Source organism: Colletotrichum spaethianum (genome assembly GCF_022836535.1).
Source record: "Colletotrichum spaethianum MAFF 239500 DNA, contig39, whole genome shotgun sequence".
NCBI lineage: Eukaryota > Fungi > Ascomycota > Sordariomycetes > Glomerellales > Glomerellaceae > Colletotrichum > Colletotrichum spaethianum.
This window is the reverse complement of record NW_026054809.1, coordinates 372756-386256: the sequence shown is the minus strand read 5'-3', so window position 1 is coordinate 386256 and position 13501 is coordinate 372756. Positions and strand designations below refer to the sequence as shown.

At 45.4% G+C, this 13501-nt stretch overlaps 3 protein-coding genes across 3 annotated transcripts; all 3 read left to right on the top strand.

Annotated features, from left to right (window-relative positions):
- Positions 1-111: 111 nt before the first annotated feature.
- Positions 112-579, top strand: ColSpa_10871 (uncharacterized protein; the record flags this gene model as incomplete). The annotated part of the gene is made up of 1 exon (XM_049277083.1): positions 112-579. The coding sequence occupies one exon, from the start codon at positions 112-114 to the stop codon at positions 577-579; it is 468 nt and encodes a 155-aa protein (XP_049133040.1).
- A 1589-nt stretch (positions 580-2168) lies between these two features.
- On the top strand, positions 2169-2684 carry ColSpa_10870 (uncharacterized protein; the record flags this gene model as incomplete). The annotated part of the gene is made up of 1 exon (XM_049277082.1): positions 2169-2684. One exon carries the CDS (start codon positions 2169-2171, stop codon positions 2682-2684), a length of 516 nt encoding a protein of 171 aa, XP_049133039.1.
- Positions 2685-7049: 4365 nt separating this feature from the next.
- Positions 7050-7584, top strand: ColSpa_10869 (uncharacterized protein; the record flags this gene model as incomplete). Its single annotated transcript, XM_049277081.1, has 2 exons — positions 7050-7508; positions 7564-7584. The coding sequence occupies 2 exons, from the start codon at positions 7050-7052 to the stop codon at positions 7582-7584; spliced, it is 480 nt and encodes a 159-aa protein (XP_049133038.1).
- Positions 7585-13501: the final 5917 nt, after the last annotated feature.

The following is a 13501-nucleotide window of genomic DNA, read 5'->3' as shown; positions in this document are numbered from 1 at the left end:
CACCCTCGGTCACCGTCCGTACACACACAACTCGACTGCAATCACTATTCTTTCCCCAGACAGGCTTCAATTCGAAAAACAACCACTCGAACAAAGCAACCAGTAGCTACGATGACCCGAGACCGACACGCAAGCCGTGCGAGCTTTGCATGCGTTCGCTGCAAAAAGGACAAGAGACGATGTGACATCTCACAAATCCTTGGTACAGGAGATCAACCGGATCGGTCATGCACGGCATGCCGCAACAAGAACGAGAAGTGCGAGGTCCGGTACGGCGAAGACAAGCGCAGCCAACGCCAGCCGAACGAAACCAAGGTCCTCCAGAGGCGGATGCAAGCTCTCGAAGAGTTTGTGAGAAACGTTGCCAGGGCTGACGGCAAAACCCCCGTGCCATCCAGGGACAACAACATCGACGCCAACTCCCTGATGGAACAGGTCCAACGGGATTTCGAAGACTTTCAAAATTCTAGAACACGCGCGTTTCCGAGTCCCGCGAGTTCCTCGAGTCCGAGTGCGCACGTGGCGACAATATCGATTACTCCCCAGAAGACCAACATGCCTGGTCAACAACACCTTTAGAACCCTCATCAGCATCGTTTCGTTCCGTGTCCTTTTCAGGCCAGAACAGACCAAAAGTCGACAACCTTACACCGGACTCGCATCGATCCGCATCCTTCTCTACTCCGAGCAGACCCGATTTTGATACAATCTGTGACGACTTTCCCTCAGCATTGGAGGAGGTTGCCACTCCTACCAGCATGCACGATTTCGATCAATTTTTGGACTCGGCGAGTCTGTTTCCATACTCTGAGAACCCAACAAACACAACGAATCCGAAAACAGAACACTGTCCGTCAGAAAAAGAATCGAGCTTACGGTCGCGCATGGCTCTCGAGACTTTTCCTGAACCCGAGCCTATCGTGACTTACCTGCTAGACCTTTTCTGGCAATGGCAATCATCTCATTTGCTGGTTATTGACCGGGCCTTGTTTCTCCGCCATAGACAGATCTGGGATGAGAGTGATGGGCATGGTGACCGAGACTTCTACTCCCCGTGTTTACTGTACGCGTTACTTGCGCTCGCATCGATGATTAGTCTCGACAAAGGGGTCACAAGATACTCTGCCTCGACGGACGGTGTTGCTGGTGAGGTTTTTGCAAAGCGGGCCCGCGCATTGCTAGACCTTGAATTAGATCATCCCAAGATCACGACAGTTCAGGCTGCGTTGGTGCTTGGCTGTCGATACGGGTCCATGAAGGATAACTCCTTGGGATGGATGTACAGCGGTACGAGCCCCTCATTAAACCTCGCGACCGATGAATTTGTGACTGATGTATGTGCTTCAGGAATTGCTTTCAGAATGGCTAGCAAATTGGGACTACATTTAGACAGCACCAAAGCCGTGGCGTCTGGTCAAATGAGTCCTGAGATAGCCGTGCTTAGGCGTAGAGTATTCTGGGGCTGCCATATCGAAGACAAGTAAGTATCTCTCTAGGACATCCAGACTCTCACCCTTGAGCAAAGACAACGGACTCTAACATGTGCCAACTAGTCTTTTCAGCGCTTATTGCGGAAGGCCAAACTCTTTCATGGAGTGGGACATCACTGTTCCTATCCCTGATCGAGCGCCAGAGAGTTTTGCACAGAAGACGTCCGATTCATCTTTAAGTCTGTTACATGCCACCGCATCTCTCTCTGTTTTGTGCTCGAAGATACTGGTTGGGATTCATCGGCAGAGACGGCAGACCACAACCGGCGAGCTAGGATCCAAAGCCTCCCATTTGCACAAGGAACTGTGGAAATGGCACCAAGAATTACCCAAAGACTTGAAATGGTCCTGCGATGAGAACAACTCGGCGCAGCCCCGAGTGTTTATCTTACAGTAAGTGATCCTCCCCCCAAAACAACAGGTCCCTATGTATCATAGCTCTACTGCTTAGCCAAAACCATACCGCAAAAACAAAACGTCGCTAACGACTGATCCAGAATGAATTTCTATTTTGCCCTCATACTACTTCATCGCCCGTTCATGCGGCTTCCTCGTGACTCCAACGACCTCAAGTCTAGTGGCACCAAACCTTCACAATCATCAACTATCTGCGCCACAGCTGCGGCGAACATTACCAAACTGGTTATAAACTACAGGCGCTCTTATAATATTAGACAGATGCCACCGTCAGTGGTCCACTTCATTTTCATTGCCGGAAGCATTCATCTGGCCAACCTTCGCTCAACCAAGCTTGAAACGCACAATACTCTTCTCCAAACCTCTTTGGAGGCTCTATCAGAGATTGGAAACTCCTATCCTGTAGCTCAGAAGGCATCTTTGGAGCTAGAAGGATTGACTGAGAAGTGGAAAACTTCAAACGTGGTCGAGGCCGCAAAGCTCCGCAACGAGCAAAACACTATCAATGGGCGTGGCGTTCTCCTTGGCAGCGGCGAAAAGTTTGAAGCCTCTCATGCATTTTCCAACTTTTTGGACGTCGACTTTTCTCCTCTGAAAGAACTGGAAGGGTACTTTGATGCGTGGAGCAACCAGCAACCTCCCGCCAACTTCAACTATGAGCACGTGAACTTGGGACATGTCGGTAATGGATCCACGCTAGACCCTGGGACTGAATGGATGCCCGATGCGGATTTAGGAGGCATTGATGAAGGCGCTTGTCCTTGGTTGTACAGTTAGCCTTATAAATTACCAAAAAGAAGCGACATTGATACTCTAGTGTCTCTGATTTCTGCAGCCCCGCCTATCACCTCAGCATGACTGCCAAAGTAGAGGGGGGGGGGAAGAGACAAACAAAGGGAAGAAAGAGCTGAAGACGGCATAGAGATAGTGGGTTAGAGTATAAAAATGGAGTGTAGTAATGTAGATGCGTTCGTATAGGGCTTGGGACGAGATACGCTTGGCTAGGTTCAGATCCTATCAGACGCTATACTGTCTATTTCAATAGCATAGAGGCCCGGATTCTCGGCAATATAGTCTAGGCAAAAGTGAAATAAGCATACGGTCAGTGTGCTATGATAAGCTTGCATGAGGACAATCAATGGTATAGCATTAACCACAGATTTTCCATATCTGTCTTGAATACTGGAAAGTCATTTTGTAAAAGAACCGTAGTCGGGAATAGTGCAATTGCAAAACGTAGGTCTTGTATTGAACAGAAGCTGGATCTTAGCCTGCTAATCTCCAGCCTTTCGCCCGTTAAAAGGGCCCCGCACCCTGAGACAGTATCATGAACTTTACAACCCTGTGGCTGCCCTTTGTGGCTGTGCCACCCTGTGCCACAGTGCCCGTGGGCGGGCCGCTCTATTGTCCTTTGACACATTTGGCTCGAGGGAAGCTGCGGGAACTCAAATCGATACGGCGGATCAAGGCAATCATCAGCTGAAGTCGAGATAGACGTTTATCCCGACCGAGGGAGGCCCTACACCGGTTGTTTAAGGAAAACCTGTTCGAAGTTTCTTTCATACATTTAGGGTTAAAAATCCCCATGGGTACCCATTTGATCCATGGGTATCTGTTGAGTTGGGTACCTATATGGGTTATGGGGGGGGGTTTTTTTTTTTTTGAGATTATGGGTATGGGTTTTTGGGTTGTACCTAGTTGGGGATTTCTGTTCGCTGGATACGGGTATTATGGGTATCTATTACGTAATAAGCAGAAAACCCAGCAAATATTCTTAACCCATGAAGAGGTTGCAGGTAAGCCGACCATCGGGGGGGGGGGGGGGGGATTAGATGTGTAACAGCACAACTCCCTTAGCCAGATGGTTGTATGTCACAAGGGCATATAAGCAGTGTTGACAGCAGGGCTTGCACGCGTGCAAGCACTGACGGATCTTTTGGGTCTTTTGGGTCAATTGGTCATGGTCGCGGAGTCTAAAGGTCATCGCCACAGAGCGTCACTGTCAGCGTTCTGTTGCAAGATGACCTAACCCCCACTTTCACTTTTTTAGTGGGACTTCCTGACCATGATTAGATAGTTTATGCCATTAACTAAGCTCTTTATTTTGTATTACTAAGAATTAAGAAGTAAAATTCTTATAATTCTTATATATAAATCTCTTTATAACTCTATAACTAAAAGTCCTATAAATATATAGTTATTTTTTCTAGATTCTTCTTGAAAAATAACCTATAAAAGTATATATTACTATATATAACTATACTAATGCAAACTACTGCAAACTAATGCAGTCTACTGCATATAAACGCATATACTTCTAAGCATTACATATGCCGGCGCTTATGCTTATCTACGGGCATATACGGGCATATATATACATATACGAGAAACTATAAGTACCTCTCGGCGCTTAGATATACGCTTAGATATACACTTAGATACTATACGTATCTAAGGGACTTTCTATATAACTAAGAGATATCCCCTCTACTTAGACAGTTTTATATAATGAAAAATGATATAACAAAACCTTAACGGTTAATATATATATACCTTTTCTGTCTACCTTTATTCTTCTCTACTTTTCCTTGTGACTATTTATGAATAACCCCCTGTTATTCTTACTGTATTCTTTTAGAATTAATTTAAAATTAGTTTTGAAATTGATTCTAATCTAATTGTGAGTTAATTTTAAATTAATTCTGAACTAAGTCTTAAAGATCTACTTTTTTTCTATTTTTAGAATTACATTTAGTTTAAATGATAAAATAAAGACTTAAAAGCAAAACTTTAGTAAATATACTATTTTACAATATAATAGTATTATAGAACATAAGTATGTTTATATCTTTAAAATATAGTTCTAAACTAATCCTGAACTAATTCTAAATCAATACTAAATTGATTCTAAATTAATTTTATACCTATTTTTTCTAATTCTTGAGAGGGAAAAAATTGGTCACCTGGACCCATAAAACTCATTTGTAGCCAATCAAAGTAGTTCTCAGCTAGTCCCACTCTTTCCTTGAAAAGTGGGCGTTAGGTCATCTAATCCCTCCCCCCCCCGATGGTCAGCTTACCTACAACCTCCCCATAAACCCATCCTTATCTTATCATTTGGGTATGGGAATTTTTTTTAACCATACCCGAAAAAAGAATACCCAAATGCCCAAAACCCAAAAAACCCATTTGTCTGGGTCCCCATGGGGACCCATGGGTTGGGGATTTTTAACCCTACATACATTGGTAAGACTCGGAAAAGACAAGGGCTGACCTTTCTTTGAAATGAGGGAGCCACAGTTATGGTGATGGGCCAGTCGAATATCACAGTGACATCTCGGCGAAAACCCAAGAAAACTTGCAGTTGTCTAACCGGCAGGATAGCCGAAGTATTTTTGCACGGAAGACTGAGACTCAACCGTCACGCCATTCCCTGGAGCTCTTTTATTAGTCTGTTGTATAGTCTTGGCTCAGTGACAGTGTTAAAAGCAGATCGATTTCTAGCAGTCTGATTTAAAAAAGACAAACTATTAACCCATACTGTGCATGCCAGGAATCAGTCACTGTCTGAAGAAGACTGACCATTGACGGCCACACCACGGAGAAGATTGATCAATGATAGCACTTTAAGAGCAAATCAAGGTAGTAAAACCGCCTCTGAGATATGTCGATCCATTGATTAATAGTGTTTCTTATGTTCAGGCCAATTCTAGATGGGAAAGCTAGCAGTCATACGCTTCATCTTCAGAAAAGTAACCAACAATGAATTGAGGAGAATTCTCCCTTTGGTACGGCACTGATAGAAGGGAAGCAAGTCGAAGCACCCTACGCAAACACAGCTCGTGAGATTTGTGGTACAGTCACGAATTCTTTTTTTACATACTGTTATTCAACGTCTTTCACAACTGCCAACAATTTTCCTCAATGCCGAAGTCCCTGGCCAGAGTCTTTGTTCTGTGAGATGTCGCAAGATGAATTGTTCATGTGCTTCAAAGCGGTACACAATTTGATCAATTAAAGCAATAGAGGCCCGTGCCAAAAGACGAGACGCGTGTGCGTGATAAATGAAGCCGCTGACATACCAAGATACTGGCTCTGAAGCAAAAGACGGGGTTCCTCAGACTGCAAAGCTTATGTTAGCCGGTCCCTCACTCAAACTTTCTTCAAACAAGGAATGCAGAGGCTAATCATGGTTGTTGCTCATGACTACCTCCGAGGTATAGGGCAAGCCGAGTTCCGGCTGAGTTTAGACTTTTCGTCTGGTGTCGCAGGCTTGGTGTCATCATGGCACTTTACTGTGCATGTTTTGATCTAGTGCAACACTTCCCTGACTCAAGTTCCATTTCAATATTTCTCTTTTCGGATAGATATCCAGAAATCTGTTCTGTAATTCACATAACACGTACTGTTTAACGATTAGCTGGCAGTAGTTCGGAGCTTATGAGTCGTACTTGAAGCAACCGCTCCGACTTCATCCCTAAGGCCAAGTGCCTGCGGCCGACGAAGTCATTCCTTCAGTTTCATCCTAAAACAACTTTCTCTGCCATCATCTTAAACCTGTTTTGATGCAGAATTCTCTATCGAGAATAGAGTTATTGATCCTCGGTCTATGGCGGGGTACACCCTGTCAAGGGTAGATCCTCGGAGATCAGGAACTGGTTGCTTCACGAACGATGTCACTGGTATGGTGATCCCATGGAAGATTTCAACGACGAAAGGCATAACAATTCTCTTGACACAAGCTGTCGCCGGTTGCATTGACGCAATAGTACTGGGACCATCCAACAACCTGAAGGAGAACTCTCTTCAACTGCGAAACTACGATAACCCGCTCTCTCCGAGATCTGGTTTCGCTAGGAAGTTGAGTCTATGACTAAATCACTCGAGTGTACATTTTATTATGTCGCTCTTGATTCAGGATCCGATAAGTCAAGATCGGTGGTGAGAGATCCAAGTATAAAGATGGAGGTTAAGATCCCCTTATGTTCCATCCAAAATCCTCATCACAAATCATCCTCTTTCATTATTAACTATTATTAACTACTATAATACCTCTCATTCAATCAGACTGGTTTCTGATATCCTTCCATTCAATAACTTAAGAATATTTCCCCAGTTCCATTAGCACCTAGACCAGTCAAGATGCGCTTTACATATGCCATTATGCTCTATCTCCTCACCCTCACCGCTGCTCTACCCGCAGCTCTACCCGCTACTAAAGAAAAGTCTTCCTCAACTAAAAACGAACTCGTCAAAGGTATCAACGCCAACCTCAAAGCCGGTGATAAAGAGATCTCCGCGACCGAGAAAGCCCAAAAGGCAGCCAAAAACAATGACAACAAAGGTCTTAAGAAGGATGAGAAGAACATCAACGGCGCCCTAAACGAGGCAATCAATGACCGCAAGAAAAACCAAAAGCTTGCAGGCACCAAGGATGCCGCCTTGACCAAGGGACTTGGAAAGGTTGAAACCGCGCAAAATGGCGCCAAACAGACCGTAAAGGGGTTGACGGGCGACTCTAAAAAGGACCAAGGGTCGTTGGATAAGTTGGATGCCACATTCAAGAAGGGGAAGGCTACCAACACTCAGAATCTTGAGGAGGTAAGTTTTACGCAGTGTAACCCCTCAGGAAGATGTATTAACGATGCTTATTTAGGCCAAAAAGAACTTCCATTAATTGGAACATCGAGCCTTGGTTACTAAGCTTAACATGTCTTCCTGGCTTGCAGGTCGCTGTTCATCCAGTGGTCGTTTGTTAACCATGAACCTGATATAGAGGTCGCAAGAGCGCGTGGAAGACACTGGTTGCGTGTGTAGGCTCATAAACCAAAGGAATGGTATGTAATACATGCAATAGAGTAGCAAGAATTAACAGAGAGATGTTTGAGGTATGTGGAGCGTTTACACTCATGAGTGCAGACAGTAACCATATCACTATGTGCAAAAACCTGCTAGTGCGTGCGATTAGGCGTATTTGTAGAACCGAGGTTGCCATTACTCTATAAAGTAAAGAAGAAACGAGGTTCGACTTTTCAGTGACACTTGTAACCAGGAAGGTATGTCTTCTTACTGGATGCAGTGTTGTAAATTAAACCGGATAAAACCTCGTTCTTATTTATAAATGGACCTGTTTTAGGGCAACGATGACCACCCCGCATTCGCCGTTAGTAGTACAAGCGTGCAGTATGCCGTGGTACCAAAGACTTTGCACACTTGTGTTTTGGGAGCCATCAACGTTGAAGATTTATATCTTGCCGAGCGAGAGAATCCATATTCCCAGGGATTTCAAAGAGAAAGATAGGCCTCGTCTAAGCGGTAGTCCCTTGGTGTCCACTACAAACTATTCCAAGAATCCGTTCTTTCTCCTAAATTGAACTTGGTGACCAATCATATGCAAGCCTTCAGTAAGGATAGTCTTGGCACCTCATCAATAACACGTCGCTACGAGCCGAAATGCTCCCGCACTTCCCGCGAGCAATCAAAGTTTGCAGTGCCCTCTTGTCTAAGAGCTTCTTGTTGTTAGGTTACTTTACAAGAGGAAGTTATGCTCTTCGGATATCGAGTGCCGAAGAAATAACTCCCCAATGGCGAGGTCGCGACCCAAAGGGCACCGAAGAAATGGGAACTTGTTGACCTCGGCATTCAGCTGACGGAAAACGTGGATGTAATAATGAAGGGACTGGGATTCACAGTAGGGCCCCCGAGCAGAAATTTCGGTAAATATGAAGTTGCCAGAAGGTCGAGACTTCAAGACCGTTATGGCTAATATCGACGCAACAGATTGGGGTAGGAAGTAAGGCTGCGCCTGGGTCCTCAGACACGTTCTGCCACCGACATAAGCGCATTTTAGATTCATGCTTGCATTTTCATCCTAATACTGAATCATAGTGAGTTTTACGATCAGGTTTTTAGCAGTCTAGTGGTCAAGACTTCTCTCCGATCAATCTTAATTGCTAATAACTGTGGATTGAGATCTACGTTCACAGAAACCAACGGGAAACTCCCATTGGATGGAACATCTCAAAGTATACCTCCGTTGCGGATGGCTAAAGCTCTCGCCTTGTCATCCACTCCCTTTCCCTTCTCTTCAAAGCTTGGTCAGGCGTTGGCGAGATTTTGTGAAGACGATGCAGAGAGATTCTACGTTACCGTTAGTCATGTTGTCTTTGATGGTGACACCAAAATGTTGTTCGAATGTGAGATCATCATCGCTGAAGAATTTCTCTTGGATGTTGTGGTATGCATTATCCCTTCTCGCACGGAGTCTGTGCCTTGAAGCCTTTTCAAACCAGGAGAACGACTCGTCGCCGCCATAACAGTATTACTGCCAGAGGCTACTTACGTATAAGACACCATCCGTCTGGTGACCAGAGAAAGACTTTTAGGGAAAATACGCAAACGTTGCGATATTCAGCAACGAAGTGACTATGAAATCAACATGGAAATAGCTTGAGTCCATTCCTCCATAATCAATCAATATCGGTCGAATGGTAGTTTCCATTGGTGGTTGTGTCGTCATAGATAAGCTAAATGCACAGTAGACTTCTATTTATAGAATTTTCTCTCAAGAGGACTCAGGAAAAACCGCGGGAAGTTCATAGAGAATGTGTACACATCGATGGGCCCGTTGTGAAATAGGATAAAAACAAGCCTCGGGGGGTAATGTTCAACCGGAAGCTTTTCGAAACATTTCTGAAAAGATATTTGACGAAATTAATATCTTGTCGCTTGGAAATTGTGTATAGTGTTGTCACATTAAAGCAGTTGTGTTGTTCGATCTGCAAGAGTGTGGCACAGTCGACGCGAATGGCCTCAAGTATCTTTTGGCCTCAGTGGAGAATTATGTGGTTGAGTCAACTAACTACAGGGAGGCCAAACTGGTCGTTGCTTGATTGAAGCAATCAACACAGACAAAAAGTCGAAACATCTTTTTTATTATTTAAACATTGTATTGGGACGAAACAGTGCAGGTCCTTGGCCATGTTCACACGAAGTCGTCTTCTTGCTCTTGCACAACACCCATATTACTACTTCCAGCGCGCAAGTCAGGATCACTCAACGAGTACGACAACATGATTCAAATTACAACGCAGGCTCTAGCTAGCCTGAATATCGCCTCAGACATTGCTAAGGCCGATGAACAATCGCCACTAGTTGGCATACATGATCTGCCCTTGGAATGCTTTCGGCTTATCATCCAATATTCTATCGCATACGACGACCAAAGCGAAACCAATTTCAGAGATGCAATCGGCCTACGACGTGTCTCGAGTAAGTTAAACGCAGTGCTGAACATACCAGATGGAGAGCAACAGATGAACTAACACGTTAATCAGAAGTATTCGAGGTTGAAGTCATGCACGCAATTCACGCCACAAAATTGTTGCGGAAGATGAAAGACAACCCCGAAGTTGGGATACTGAGACAACACAGCCACGCTCAGACTGCTTCAAGGTACTGCAGGACCCACCATATCGGCGATGTAAGCTTCTTTCTGGCCCGATACCTCATGATTCAACCTCACCGCCACCTACCCTGGAACGCAAACCTTTCCACGTATATAAACGCGATTGTCGACAGAATAATGCATGACGATGGCGACGACGCAAATGAAGAGAAGAGATTCCAGTATTTTCACGCACTTTGTCAGAGAGGCGTTCACATCCCGAGGTTCGTGAGGCATCACAGCAGTTGCCATCTCTTCAAACCCCGTTTTCAGTCCCTGCTGTTTCCTGCTCAACATACAATCACTACGGAAAACTTCGAAACTGCTGTTCTCTCTGCTATGATTTACCTCAACCACCCCAAAGCGGAAAAACTAGTTTTAGACGCGCTCTTCACGAGGGGACCCAAGTCACTATCAACATTCAGGAAGTCAAGCAAGAAGAAAAACGATAGTAAGAAGCACAAGGTTGAGCCTCTTCTAGGATCGCTTTTGGAAGCGTCAATTCGCGGCGGTAATACTCACATTGCCGCACGCTTGATGAACTACGACGTGGATGCAACACTAGGAAAGTCAGCAGTCAACTCTGAGGGCAAAACGAAGGAGGGCAAGAAGTACTACGACAAACATTTCTGGAGACTGGCGCTGGCTTGTAAGGATATGGAAACTTTGAAAGCTTTGCTTGAGACGACTGATCGATTGTTACGGCCAAAAACACTTCTCAAGGTTCTTCTCGAAGCTGTGTGTTCATCTCAACCAGGAGCGCTTCAACTCATACTTCAACACCAACTTTCGCCGCTCAAGGACGAATCCACCTGCATCAGAGAGTGGAAGGTGGAGGTTGTCGAATCATGTTTGGAAGAAGCCGTTATCCACGGGAACCTCGAAGTACTTGGTGTACTACTAGAGTCCCCGTATGCTGTCCCACGCCATTACATCATGCATTTCCAAAGACAAACCTGGGACCACTCCAATAACTACGGAGTCCAGAAGTTTGATGGAGTTCTTTCTCAATCATCCCTTGAGACAGCAGCCCGACGAGGAGATGAGAGACTGGTGCGATTGATGCTCAATGAATTCAAATGCGATCCAGCCAACATCTATGTGAGGGATGTCTGGCATGAACGAAGCCACTATAGAGGACTCATACCAATGATTATTGCCGCTGAGAACTGGCAGATTGGTACTGGACTTTCTTTGCTACAAGGAAGTTTGAAGCGCACGACTTGGAGGTGGCTTTTTCTGATCGGAACAGTCTTGAAAAGCAGGGAGGTAATCGGCTCCAGTCGGGGTGAAGTCCCGAAAACGCCCACAACGGCAGTCGAGACGAAACATCGGCAAATACAACATGAAAGAGACGTGGAGTTCTGGCAGAAGATGATCGATGATGGGGGCTTGATCTACAAGATGCGGTCAACGGGCCCAAGTGCTGTAAAGAGCAGCTGGCGTTGCCTCCCACGCACCCGGCTCGTATTGCCATCGAGATTGGCATGAAGTTCGTTGTCGAAGAACTTAAAGTACGTGTTGATGACGAGTATCGCGGCTCTGACGCTCTAACAAACCTAAACCTTGTTCTGCAATCTAACCTAGAGACCACCAACCCTCTCTTTGTGGTTGCAGCCTGCGTCGACAATTAAGTGGCGCATGCGGGGGCCCTAAGTCACAAGTAATAGGCGAAATCAAAGGCAGTAGTAAAATCCGCTTTCTCAGTATTGGTTTGTGAAAAGGCATCTGAATATGAGGAGGGCACGTGTGAAAACAGTTTGGATCATACCAATACGTAGTTCAAAGAATCATGCAGGGCAAGGCCGCATACCAAAAAGACTGTGGCAAGAAATGCAGAGAATCCAACTAGGAGGAATAGTTTGACATGTTGCTACATGCGGGATTTGTAAAGCAGACCGAGTTTTCATATAAGTCTGCTCGTAATAGAGCCTGCTCGAGAAAATCACTGAAATAGATTCAACAACGACCTCACTGGTTCTGCATCTATAATCGGTTATTGGAAGTCTGACTCCAGTGTTAGTTAGCTTAGAGCAGACGTTTTAAAAGCTACTAAAACGAGTTATTCATTTGAAAAATTAAACCGACGAGATAGTTGAGTTGTGACAACTCATTTCAATTCCATTATACATGTACAAGGCCGACTTTGCTAGCAACGAAAACCGCCACCCTTTCATAAGTCATTTCCACAAAGCTCCCGCTGTACTAACCCCCCTATCTCAGTCTAATACGGACTCAGATCAGGTGAGATACATCGACGGCTTAAAATCTATTAGCCTTTGCTGCAGCAGCAACACCGCATTGACCAGCGATCGCTGCAGTCTTGCCGTTGACGGCGCACTGGCCCTTGGCGTTGCAGGCACCGGCACCCTTCCCATCGGTACAAGCCAGACCATTGAACTTTGCAGCGTTGGCAGCGTTTGCATTATCATTGTTGTTGTTGTTGTTGTTGTTGTTGTTGTTGTTGTTGTTCTTCGCGGCATTGTTTTTATTGTTGTTGTTCTTCGCGGCATTATTCTTCGCGGCATTATTCTTCGCGGCATTATTCTTCGCGGCATTGTTCTTCGCGGCGTTGGCGTTGTTGTTCTTGGCAGCGGCAGCAGCACCCTTGTTCTTTGCGGCTTTGTTGGCGGTGTTGCCCTTACCCGCGGCAGCTCTGGCTTCGAGATGGGCGCCGTTGTTTGCTACAAAGTCCTCGGCACGAACCTCGACAGGGAGGGCGACATCGTTAGACTGGAACCCAGGGGCTGAGGAGTTTGTTAGCATACAGCCAAGATGCATGAGCATGCAGGAACCGACTTACCAGAAACGACATTACCGGCGAGAAAGCCAAGGGCAATGAAAGCAGCAGCGGAAAACTTCATATTGACTAGCTTGTAGTATTATTTGTGTGACACCAGGTCTTAACGAAAGATGGCTTGATTGAAGAAGGCCGCGCGCAGCACGGAATGAATATAGTAGTCAGAAGTAAAATGAAGTAATTTGGACAGAAGCACAAGGAAAAGGTCAAAGACTGTTGAAATTCGACGATTCTGCACGGCTATTTTATATACGCCTTTGGCGTACTATCCCATGCTCAGTGCTCACTTACTTTCCTGTCACACCTTGAAACTCCGGATGGCGGCGCCACTCCCAGCATCTCCTCGGC